At 43.0% G+C, this 12,943-nt stretch overlaps 1 protein-coding gene across 6 annotated transcripts in view; it reads left to right on the top strand.

Annotated features, from left to right (window-relative positions):
• Positions 1 to 12,943, top strand: part of LOC147892869 (Leucine-rich repeat protein kinase family protein) — a 48,816-nt gene that overhangs the window by 15,098 nt on the left and 20,775 nt on the right. For all 6 annotated transcript variants that reach the window (XM_087386893.1, XM_087386890.1, XM_087386891.1 and 3 more), the window contains 5 exons: positions 4,300 to 4,564; positions 4,749 to 4,887; positions 4,969 to 5,869; positions 6,097 to 6,532; positions 6,970 to 7,145. In XM_087386893.1, coding sequence (XP_087243019.1) covers positions 4,300 to 4,564; positions 4,749 to 4,887; positions 4,969 to 5,869; positions 6,097 to 6,532; positions 6,970 to 7,145 — 1,917 coding nt within the window. The remainder of the gene's footprint in view (positions 1 to 4,299; positions 4,565 to 4,748; positions 4,888 to 4,968; positions 5,870 to 6,096; positions 6,533 to 6,969; positions 7,146 to 12,943) is intronic.

Below are 12,943 nucleotides of genomic sequence, written 5' to 3'. Positions count from 1 at the left end.
TTGGGGTTGATAAGTGTACCGCTCCTCCCGAAAACATGAAAGAAACTTGTCGAAGGTTGTAGGCAAAGGCAGCTCTGAAAAATGTTGCAGCTCAGATTGATGCTGAGGTGGCTGATTTGGGGGATGCTTGAGTGAGTGGTACTACAAGTGAAAGTACATCTGCACATGGGCCAAAACAAAAGAAACATAACATGTGGCTGATTTGGGGGATGCTTCAGTGAGTGGTACTACAAGTGAAAGTGCATTTGCACATGGGCCAAAACAAAAGAAACATAAGTTGTCAAAGGAAGCCTTGGTCAAGGCATGGGAGTCACAGGCATGGAAGGATGCATACATTGCTCTCCGTCACTTTTTCTTTGCAGAGGATATTCCTCATTGGAAGGTGAGGAGTCCTTATTTTTTGGAGATGGTTCGTGCAATTGGTCAAGTTGGACCTACCTTCAAGCCTCACAAAGTTTTGCACATGAACGAGCTAAATACCAAAGCGGTAGGCATAGATCAAGAATGATTACAGCTGAGGGATAAGTGGGAAAAATATGGCTCCAGCATAGTATGTGATGGCTGGTTTGACACTCGGCGTCGGCCTATAATCAATATCATTATCTCATGCATTTTTGGCTCAGTCTTCTTGAAGTCAGTGGACACAAGTGGGCAATATAAGTATGGGGAGTACATTTTAGGATATTGAAAGATGCCATTCTTGGTGTCGGGGCTGATAATGAGGTGCATATATACTAGATGCACATGCCATTGCCTTGATCTCTTGTTTGAGGACGCTGAAAAGCTTACATGGGTGAAGCCAATGCTGGCACATTCTATGATTGTGACATTTGTTACCCGGAAACACTCCAGCATTGTATCAAAATTTCAGCAAAAAGGAATTGGTGAAACTAGTACAAACCGTGTTTGCTTACATGTTTATCACGATGGTAAACTTGTTGGATGAGAGAGTCTACAATGGATTCTACCTCATTGTTGTTAGTGATGAGTATTGCAGGAAGAAGGTGTCACGCATTGTGAAAGCACAAAAGGTGTCTTCCATTATATTAGGTGCTTCATTTTGGCAGGATGCAAGAACCATTGTGAGGATATGTGCTCCTATTTTGAAGATCCTTTGCATGGCTGATAGGGAAGGGCCTACCACGGGGCTTGTCTATGAGCTCACTGAACGGATGGCGGAGAAGATAGCAACTATTGATAGTGACTTCCCAAGGTTGGCTGATGTTAGAGCCTTGTGTGCATGATGGGTGGATGGATGCCATAGAGCGGTACACGAAGTATGATGTTGAGAGCCAGGGCATATAATGTGATGAGTTGGATATTTACAAGTCCATGTCAGGCACATTTGCTTGTGCAATTGCGAAGGATGAAAAGAAGATGCACTAAGGGGTGAAATGGTGGGAGACATTTGGGGCTCACACACCAAATTTACAACGGTTGGCGCTTTGAGTGCTCTCGCAATGCACATGTGCTTCTTCTTGTGGGAGAAATTGGAGCACACTCTTATTATCCATACTAAAAGAAGAAATAGGCTCCTTCCAAAGCATACAGAGAAATTAGTTTACATCCATACTAATTTGCGTCTCATCTCCAAAATCAAGGAAATGGAATTTGAGAAGATAGAAGTGACCTTGGAAATGATCAACAAAGAGAAGGGTTATGAGAGGCTGCGTGCTTTGCAAGAGAATAGGGAGGGAGAAGAGGAGATTCCAGTCCCTGTTGTTATAGGAAGGATGGATGTTTGTGTAGCTTCAAGAAGCTCTAGTCGTTTGGAGTCCCATAGTGAGGTAGATGAGGATGAGGATGAGGAGGAGGAGGAGGATGGCACTGGTGTTGATGATGATGAGGATGCAGCTTGAGGCTTGAGCCTCATCAAGATTTAGTTGTCATGCATGTCAAGCTTTATTTCCAGGCTGTGGCAGCCTTTTCTTATATGATGTTTTACCTTTCATGTTTTGGTGTAGTACCTACTAGCTACTTCCAAGTTTCTTATACCTACTACCTTTTATCATGATGTTTTGGTGTAGTATTGATCTATCACTATGTATCAGAATCGAGATGACTCTGTCCCTGAACTCATTCATGAATCGTGACTTCAAAATTAATACAAGTTTGAACTTGAAAGTTTTGTAGCTCTCTATCTATGAAATGTGTACATTGAAGCTCTCTATCAATCAAATGTGTACAATGTGTATTTTTATGTTTTCTGTGTGGTAAAATTAGGGTCACGTATGATTCAGCCCCAGTGGCTGATCCATACTCCAATCATACTTCCATACCCGTATGCAGTATGCGTATGGTAACGTACGGAAAAAATGATGCATGGCAGTAGGCCTCACTAGGGTGTCAAAAATCTAGCCCTTCGTCGGCAGATCCAGTGAGTGCGCCTGGAAGCACTGCCTCTCTAGTCGGGGCCAGAGCTCCTTGTCCTTGTGTGAGTCGTGCCCTAGCTGCATGGGTCATTGTGAAAATTGGCCCTGTGAAGACTGCTCCCAAGATGTATAGGATTGCACTATCTCCACTAGCTCACCTCAGTATGTGAAGCTATGTCGGTGGAGCACTGCAGTTAAAGATCATAAACTTGGCCTCTTCAAAACACCTCACAGGCCTCCTTTGCTGAAGATGATATGAGGACTATGTCATTTGCATATAGCAGTATCTGTATTATCAAATCAGCTAGTAGTGATCCCTCGCCTTCTAGGCAGTCAATGAAGGGTGTGATCTCATCAATGTAGATTCTAAAGAGAGTCGGTGAAAGGGGGCATCCTTGCTTCGCTCCGATCGTGCTCAACTGAATTTGATAGGGCTCTTGGGACACAAGCTCTCCCCCTGACTGACTTTGTATAGGCTCATTACCCCCGATATCATAGCCTCTGGAATCCGCATCTGCTGGAGTCTACTGATCATGCGAGATTGTGGCACAATATTGAATGCCTTCCGAAAGTCTACAAAGCAGGCGTAGACTTTGTGGGATTTGGACTTTGCCGCCTCAATGATAGCTCATAGGGTGAAGATGTGGGCTATGGTGGAGTGCTGTATTCGGAATCTTGCCTGTCCTAGAGCTCGTTGCCCATGTGCCTTTGTGTAGCCGCTGATCTCTCTCTTATGGACTCATAAATCTTGGTCAAAGTGTGGCCAATCATAAGAGTGTGGGAGTTCACGATGGCCATGAGCTCCCTTGCTTTGTGCATCGGCACAATGGTGGTAGTACTCCAAACCAGTGGGAAGCCATGGCATACAACGTGGTTGAACATGTGCACTAAAATTAGAGCCAAGGCCTCTACGCAAAATGCTGGGTGCGGGGTCCCATATCCAAGCAAGGGCTTGCCTCTCCCAAAAAGTCTCGGGAGGGATGTGAGAGAGAGGGGTTCAAGAGCCACACAAGCCCTTATTTCCTTATGGGATTAAATCCCCAAATGACACGTGTCAGCAGCCATGATCCCGCCATTATAAACCATACTCCAACCCCAAATGGAGGGGGGAAGGCCACCACCTCCAACACCTGCGGAGTGTGAGTATGTGATCCGAAGCTTGCCTGTCCCATGGCTTTGAGCCCGCGGAGCTTTGCGAATAGACTAACCTTTGTATCAAGCACCGATGCATAGATTTTGGACATGACATGTCCAATTATAATGGTCTTGTAGTTTTTTGTCTCTGTGTGCGCGCGCGTGTGTGTGTGTGAGAGAGAGAGAGAGAGAGAGAGAGAGAGAGAGAGAGAGAGAGAGAGAGAGAGAGAGTTAAAGCCTTAGAAGACCGATGGGTCTATGAGATTGATAGAAAGCTGATACTAGAAGCAGAAAGGGTGGAGCTACTAAACGAGCATCATCACGCATGCTGAATGCTTAGTGCTAAGTAGTACATAGTCATATCATCAAGTAATGGCATCATCGTCATCATCATCATCATCATGGTTGTCATCATCATCATCATCATCATCTTCGAGAGCGAAAGTTTAACAAGGGTGGCATTGTTTACACCCACCATTGGTGGGTGTTGATGATGCCTTTGTGTGTGTGTATTGGGGGAGGGGGGGGGCAGGGCATATGGGCCATGTGTAAGATCAAACCAGGGGGGTGTGTATGGGGCATGTGTAAGATTGAACACATATATACAAGGGTCTTGGTGGAGTCCATGGTCTGGGTGTGTATTACGAGGTTTAAACTGCTCTGCTCGTTTACTTGCAAAGGATGACTTTGGGCATTTCTCATATTCATTTAGTTAAACGTTTTGCTAGGAGGCTTGGCGTCGTGCTGTCGAGCAGAAATGAACAGTGGTTCTAACAAGGAGCAATGTATGCAGGTTTCTTCCACCTGAGATAGGTGACTTGAAGAATTTAGAGGAGCTTGATATCTCATTCAATAGATTAAAAGCATTGCCAAAAGAGGTTTCCAGCTTAACAGCTTTGAAGCATCTTCGCGCCGAAAACAATAAATTGATGGAGCTACCCTCGGGGCTGGCTAGTCTTCCCAATTTGAGTTTGATTGATGTTGCCCATAATAAATTGACGTCATTGGAGTCCCTTGGGCTATCTTCCATGACTTCTTTAAAGGCGCTTGATGCAAAGGTTGGTTTGCACTTACACAGTTTCTGGTTCTCTCTTATGATCTGAAATACTGCATGGTAGTGTTGAAATGAATGTGTCTTTGCATGGGATTGTGTGCTGTTGTTCTGGTGAGATGCTGTTTACTTGTTTTAATTGTAAGGTAGGCATTGACACATGCTTTCCCTTCCCCCCAAAAAAATCTCAGTTCAATAAACTTCAGAACACTGGTGAGATCCCTGACTGGATAACGTGCAATCTGGAGGGTAACCCTTCTTCACTTGGTCAATTCCCATCTTCTAGTGAGGATGCTGTGGTTGACTCAGAATTGTTACCAGCCGTTGAAGGTAAGGATGTGATGCTTCAAGTTGTTTTTTGGGTCTACTCTTTATTTATTCTAGTCAACTCCAATCAACTATGTCTCACAGGCGATGATGCTTCATCCCATGCACAAAACTCACTTTGCTCCAAGGAGATTGCTGTGCCCAAAAAAGCTGTGTATGGTAAAAACAGGCAAAGATGGAAGAGACACGACGTTCTTCAGTTAAAAGCTAGACAAGAAAGGTTAAACATGAGCAGAAAGTCAAAATCAGAGTCCATGGAAGATACTAAAGATGGAGTAGATGATGTAATGGACAGAGAATCTACATTCACCGAAGGTAGGCCTGAGGGACAGAATTCAAGTAGACTGTTAGATGGTGGTTTTCGTCAGAAATTCATTGCAGGGGAGGGCGAAATCAAGGGTGATAAGAAGAGAGCCCTAGATTGTATGGGGAATGTAGGTGCCGACGAAATTAGGCTCGATGATGGTGCAAGGCAAGATGAGACTAGTACAGAGGCACTTCAGGACAATTGTGGCATTCAGAGATCTAAGAAGGATGTACTCTCTGCAAACATAGTTTCAGGATTTCTTGAAGATGCTGACTATATGCCTGTTAAGGGGGGGATACTTATTGACAGTCACAGCTCTAGGAAAGTTATAAGCGGTGATAGGTGTAAACAGCCTGATGCAAGTAGAGTAGAGGTTGAAGAAGAAACTGGCCAGGCTTTTAATTTTAAATCCAAAGGACAATTGGAGAGTGCCTTGGTGAGTGGTAGGCGCAAAGGTGGATGCTCAGATAGGAATCCGAAGCCTAGCAAGCGAAGGAAGTCAACACAGGTTTTCTCAGAGGTATCTTACACATATCGAAATCAGTCCCTTTGTGGTTTTGCTGAGCATTTACAAGACGGCTTTTATGATGCTGGACGAGAGTATCCCTTCTCCTCATTAGAATTGCTGGAAAGTGAGCAGCCGAGTTTTGATTCTCGTGAAGTAATTTTAGTGGACAGGTCAGTTATTGCAATCTGTGATTTTCATCTTTTTCCAAAGCAAACACTAAAGCAAGCTGTGCAGGAAAAAAGAAGCAAGATAAATGTGGGTGTAAAAGCCGTCGTCAATAAATATATTGAATGAAGAGAACAAATACTAGATTTTGATGTGGCATGGCAGTCGGATCAATGGACTGCAGGAGCTCATCCATGTTGTTGTATTATTTTACTCTACTGCTTTTTTTCAGGGAACGTGATGAAGAACTGGATGTGATTGCTCTTTCAGCAAATCATCTTCTTACAGGACTGGAGCTGGCTGGGCGAAATGTGGGAGATGTTGAATACTATGGATTGAATGCTTTCCAAAAAGCTGCCATATTATCCCTTTATGTTTCAGATTGCTTTGGTGGAAGTGACAAGACGTTGAATGTCACAAATGCTCGAAGAGCTGCTCTTGGAGGTAGCACAGGTGTTCCTTTTGTATGCTCTTGTAGCTTGGGCAGTCGTGCAGCTGCTTTGTCCAGCTTGAATGAAAGTAACAGGAGTTTTCAAGGCGCTATCCCTACTGTACATATGCTTTGTGAAGGGGCTGTGAGGCTTTTGAAAATGCAGCGGCAGTCAAATGTTGTACCGATTGGATCACTTCCATATGGTGTTTGTCGACACCGGGCGATTTTGTTCAAGGTACTGCACTCATAGATTTACGACAAGCCTGTGTGACTGTAATTTACATGTATGTTATGGATGAAGCACCATGTTGACATTTGGTTTTTGTCTATGTGCATGCGTATGTGGGTGTAAGTGTGCCTGTGCATGTGGAGCTCGCTTTATACATAATATAACCACCTGAGGGAAGGAGGGTGGATGTGCTTTTGAGTGTGTGCGTGTGCCTCAAGCCTCGTGCACTGTGATGTGAGTATATGTATCTACACACACACACACACACACACACAGAGCACAAACATGTGCTCACGCATGCATACATTATCTATGTATCTACACATGTTCATGCACATGCATGCATATAAATATGGATATGCATGTATGCATCAATGCAAGTGCACACACTGCATAGATAACTTGTGACATGCACTGATAGTCCAACTACAATTGCAAAACAGTATCTGTGTGACAGGGCATCGATACCTTGTGAGCTGGTTCGTGGATACCTTGATTATGTGCCACATGCTTGGAATGTGATTCAAGTGAACAAAGGAAGTTCTGATGTACGAATGCTGGTGGATGCTTGCCGTCCTCTTGATATACGTGAAGAGAAGGATCCTGAGTATTTTTGCAGGTAGCGTTTTATTTGTCCTAGCTTCATAGTAGCCATTTAGCGTGGCTGGTTATCATGTAGAATAATTTGCATGGTTTTCTTTGTGCACTTTTTTTTCTTCCTCCATAGTAATGTTTTGCTGTCTTTGACTATCAACGCTACGTGAGTGTGGCTGCACTATTTGTTTTATCATGATATGCTCAAATGAAAGTTGCTGCTTCTCATATTGCCCAAGGTGCAACAATTTGTGAGTTGTCATATTTCTAATATCGAATTTTCATTTACAACTGTCAAGGCATGCTTCAAAGTCTGAGATTGTTATTGTATATTCTGCTAAGGACTAGAAAGACAATTGGAAATTTAAAACACCTGTGTGTTGGCAATGGTGTTATCATGTCTCAGTTGACGTTTTAATGATTGAGCCTAAGGTGGCCCTGTGAGTGTCTATCATGAGATTGAAACTGCACTATGTGTTGTTTTTTCAGAGGATGGGTTTGGCCATGTTCTTGGATTCATCTCTCTCTCTCTCTATATATATATATGTGTGTGTGTGTGTGTGTGTGTAGTAAATCCCTTATTTGATGCCAAATCGGCCTTTCAAGTTGATAAGGAGCAGCATCCCTAATCAACCTTCTTTTTTTGGCCATGTCCAAAGGTGTATCGGTGGGTAGTAAACAATCTTTATACACAATAATGAGAGTAAAGAAATAAAAAAAGTAGTTAACTTTTTATTAGATATTCGCATTACGTAGAAGTTCAAAACTTGTGATTACAAAGCTGTCAGCCATCATGTTCCTCAATACCAATGTCCTCAATGCTAGGCCCTTGACTACCAGGGTCCTGATTAATAGGGTGCTCTAAGATAGTACCAATGTCCTCAATGCGCCCTTGACTACCAAGGTCCTAACTAATAGACTGCTCTAAGATTGGAGTCTTAATAGCAAGGTCCTCAGTAGTTTGCTCTTGGAACTATTGCTCTTCAGTTCCAAGCACCTGACTAGTAGGCTGCTTTGGAGTCTGTAAGGTCATGGTTGAAGAATCATCTATGCCTCCTGGTAACTCCTCCTAGTCATGCTTTGCCTCGTCCATACCTTCTTTGGGTAAGGCTTCCTTACTTGATCCACTTGCATGTCCTTCACCCAAGATCAAGGGTGCCTTTCTCACTTTTAATTTCAAGGGAAGTGCTTCCACCTCTTTAGACTTACCTTTTCCTATGATGTGCTGTACTACTACTTCTTGCTGCCACAGGCCTTCTCGTAGATGAGTGGAACCTCCTTGACTCTAGTTGACAATTGATCACCCTTATTCTTTGTGCAGATTTCTTCTTGGCGTAAGTCATTGGATTCAGAGCTTTCATCCTCATCATCACCTGAGCTAGAATCATCACCCTTAGACTCACTACCCTTGTCTTCCTCGACTTCAAGAGGGAAATCGCCTAGCGGATTGGGAGCTAACAAGGCCAGAAACAGGTTGCAAGAATCTCCCTAGGATGAATTTGACTGCTGCAAGAGCATATTGATTTGTGCTCCCCTCTCCTTGGATACAAAATCATGCAAACGAGCTCTTGAGGTTGATTAAGTCTCATCGATGGTGGCATAAATGCTTGCGTAACATATGAAGGAATGGACTTCCCATAAAGCAAAAAGTTTTTCTATGGAGATGTTTGGTTGGAGTGCTACTGGTGGGGACGACCCTTGTCAAACGACGTATTGCTCCCGCACATTGCTTGCGTTGTGCCTGTCCTCGAGAGACAATTTCACATCTTCTGTGGACCTGCTCAGCTACTCGAACACTAATCGAGACACTCTCGGCAGGCTTGCGTCTCCGATTTCCTTCGCATAGATTTGCTAAGTATTTCTGGCTTTTTGGGAGATATCACAAGTCACTTGTTGACTATGGCATTTTCTTCTCATGGATCAGATTTACTGCATACTGGACCATTTGGCATGAAAGGAACACTCGACTGTCCTCTCATGCTCATTTGGATTCATATGCCTTCTTTAAGCATTCGCTGCATACCAATTTATATGATGCCTAACATATAGGTGACATCTCTCAGCATATTTTAGAGAGGTTTTCTCACTGCTTTTAGCTCCTGCATTATTGTTGGCAGTGATTGTACATAGTATCAATTAAATCAGTGATTTCACCAAAAAGGTGTTTGTGTGAGTGTGTATAAAATTTCTTTGATAATTTAGGGCTACTATTCCATCCTTTTGCTTTTTACTTACGCTTGTTTAGCTTTAGAGGGATTTTGAGTTATCACTAGTTACTGAGAGTTAGAGATCTTGCAGTGAAGTATTCAGACATCATTAGATTTCCCTTCAGCCTAATTCTATGGAGACTTTGTTTTTGGACACGGCACCACAGCTTACAAAGGGTTTTAGTCCTAAATCAAACCCTTTTGCCTAGGTGGGAAATGACACAACTTTTGCTTGTAATGTGTTATGACATATTGGCGTGGTGTAACTTGGTAAAGTTTGACTTTGAAATATTTTGTATCATGTAAATACTGACACAAGAAAGTGAGAAAGGAGTTGGAAATTGACACACAGGGTTACATGTGCCCTTTCCAAGTGAGTGAAACGGTAACTCTCTCCCCTCACATTCACCGACTAGTGGAATGGAATATTCTCCCTCTTATAGGCTCTTTTGATATCCAAAGCTTAGTGCCTTTTAATCTGTGACCCCTTCTGATAGATCCCGAATATATCTCCACACTCTCATTCACCATGGGTTCTTTTTGTATGTGGTGGTGGAACTTATCTCCTGCATGACCTTTTTCAATATCTGACCTGACAGTCATCCAGTACATTGAACCAAATTGTGAGAAGAAGAAAGAATGTGTATTAAATTCTTCAAAAGACTTGAGGGGTCTATGAGACTAAAACCAGATACAATGTGCGGAATGGCTGGAGCCTCTAAATAAGCATCTGTAACCAAGACAAATAGAAATACAAATATGAATACAAAATATCTGAAGCTATGGGGAGAAAGACAGATCTGCAATGTTGTCATGACAAGAGAAATCACTAATCTGTGATTAGTAGGCATTAAAACATTATTATTATGTTATACGCCAATGCTGTAACATGTATTTGTATTTATGATGGACACCGACCGATTTGTTATGGCGGTGGATCATGTGAGTAGATAGGACTAGTCGAGCTGGAGCCACTGCTTTAGACGGCATCGAATTTGGACATGTGATACTTATTCTATTAATAAAAATGTGCACACATGTGTCTAGGTCCTAGGGGCAATAGGAAGGGAAGGGTGCATTAAGGTGCATTGAATGGTAGATGCATGGGTCATAGGATAAAGGTAGGTGTAAATGGGAAGATGGAACTTGAGTGATCTCAAGGGACATTAATGAAAGGGTATCACCCTTTCATTGTGAATCTCACGTTGCATTCTCTCTACCACATTGCATTCATCCGTCATCTCTCTCCCACCTTGCATGTAGGTCGAAATAGAAACAAGTACTCTCACGAGGGCACTCTTCCCCATTGGAGGGCCAATCGGCATTCAAATTCTGCATGCATTGCACACATTTGCATTCTCGAAAAGTGTGGATTTTCACATAGCGGTGACGATCCACGAGTGGGACGAGAAGAGGGCGACAGTTGCGGACAATTGAAGTCGTAAAAGGGAAAGGCAAAGCATCGAAGCAGGAGGGTGAGGCTTCTACCTCCTCATCCCAAGACTCTACGATGAACATAGAACCAAGAGTAAATGCTATCCATTCAGCCAACACTGGTGTATGGATGTGTGAACTGAATAGAGAGTAGGCATATTCATTGTAGAGTATGGACAGAGAATAAATATTTTTCTCCTCTGTGTAGAGCGTCTGATAAGATAAATAGGGCTGAAATAGAAGAGTTGGAAAAAGAGATTGAAGGTCTATAGTTTCTATAGACTAAGTAGCTCTCCATCGCAAAATCATCCATAGCCAAGGTCTACCTAGTTCAATGAAAACATTTGGGTGAGAGAATCGTTTTAATACTGACCAATTTGTTGAGAATGCGTTTAAGCTTATTGAGCAAGTTACTGTAAAGAGATTTCAGCAGCTAAGTATTCATAAGAGGATTCTGAGCATGAAGAGATACTGAAGAGGCACTGCAGTGGTACTTTTGCATTTTGAATATTCAGCATCAAGAGGAACCAGAACTTGAAGATGAGATTTAAGTTCGGATTCAGAAGAGATCGTGTACTACCAAGAGAAAATTATTTGCAGAATATGAAGAGGAGATGCAAATGCAGAAGTAAAAGAGAAGCGTACGCAAGAGAAAGAGACAAGAGAGGATCTAGAAGAGGACTTCTGCCCATTTAAGCAGGAGGGAGTGTCATGACAAGAGAAATCACTAATCTGTGATTAGTAGACATTAAAACATTATTATTATGTTATACGCCAATGGTGTAACATGTATTTGTATTTATGATGGACACCGACCGATTTGTTATGGCGGTGGATCATCTGAGTAGATAGGACTAGTCGAGCTGGAGCCACTGCTTCAGATGGCATCGAATTTGGACATGTGATACTTATTCTATTAATAAAAATGTGCACACACGTGTCTAGGTCCTAGGGGCAATAGGAGCATTAAGGTGCATTGAATGGTAGATGCATGGGTCATAGGATAAGGGTAGGTGTAAATGGGAAGATGGAACTTGAGTGATCTCAAGGGACATTAATAAAAGGATATCACCCTTTCATTGTGAATCTCACGTTGCATTCTCTCTACATTGCATTCATCCGTCATCTCTCTCCCACCTTGCATGTAGGTCGAAATAGAAACAAGTACTCTCACGAGGGCACTCTTCCCCATTGGAGGGCCAATCGGCATTCAAATTCTGCATGCATTGCACACATTTGCATTCTCGAAAAGTGTGGGTTTTCACAAATGTTGTATCACTATGACGGTTCTCTGTATGCTGTTTGAGAATGGATAGGAGACCTAGCAAGCAGAGGGGATCTGGAGGAATGAAACCATTGATAGAGCGTTGACGTTTGGTCAACCTGCGTGGTCTGATGTGTGTTAGAAAAGAGAAGTGGAGGTCCTGTCAGCAGAAGATTGTAAAAGCCTATGCCAATTGAGATTTCAATTATTTCCTTTATGTGTTCAAGTGCGTAGAGAGAGATGCAGATAGTTATTGAACTATGCTCAAGAGAGTAGAAACGGTAAATATATATATTTCCAAACATGGACCAAAATCTTGTACAATTGGTGTGCACATTGTTCCACAATCTAGCAGCAAGGTGTTGCCTAGATGTGGACCTTTGTCACTACAAAACTGCTCTCCTACCTCCCTGTGGCACCTTCAGAACACTGTCAGCTTGCCTGTGCTCCTAGAGCTTCAGTGGGCTGTGTAGTTATGCCCCACAAATACACATCCTTGCTGCTGTGGTGGACAACCAAGGGTGAGGTGCTGTTTGCTCTGTGATCCTTGACCTCCTTGTACAATTGGTGTGCACAGTGTGCGACCATCTAGCAGCAAGGTGTCACCTAGATGTGGACCCTTGTCACTACAAAACTGCTCTCCTACCTCCTCCGGCACCTTCAAAAAACTGTCAGCCTTCGTGCTCTCCTAGAGCTTCAGTGGGCTGTGTAGTGATGCCCTGCAAATACACCTCCTTGCTGCTCTGGTGGACAACCAATGGTGAGGTGCTGTTTGCCCTGTGATCCTTGACCTCCTTGCTACTTCCGTCTGCAGCCAATGATGAGGCACAAGTCTCTCTTGATTCCTGCCCTTCTTGCCGATATGAGGACCTTTTATAGATGTGGACCCTTGTCATTACAAAACTGCTCTCCTACCTT

This window comes from Dipteris shenzhenensis, chromosome 16, assembly GCF_047967505.1.
Source record: "Dipteris shenzhenensis isolate YYH24624 ecotype China chromosome 16, Dip_SZ_1.0, whole genome shotgun sequence".
Taxonomy (NCBI): domain Eukaryota; kingdom Viridiplantae; phylum Streptophyta; class Polypodiopsida; order Gleicheniales; family Dipteridaceae; genus Dipteris; species Dipteris shenzhenensis.
The sequence above is the reverse complement of the archived record's forward strand: the minus strand, read 5'-3'. Positions and strand labels throughout refer to the sequence as shown.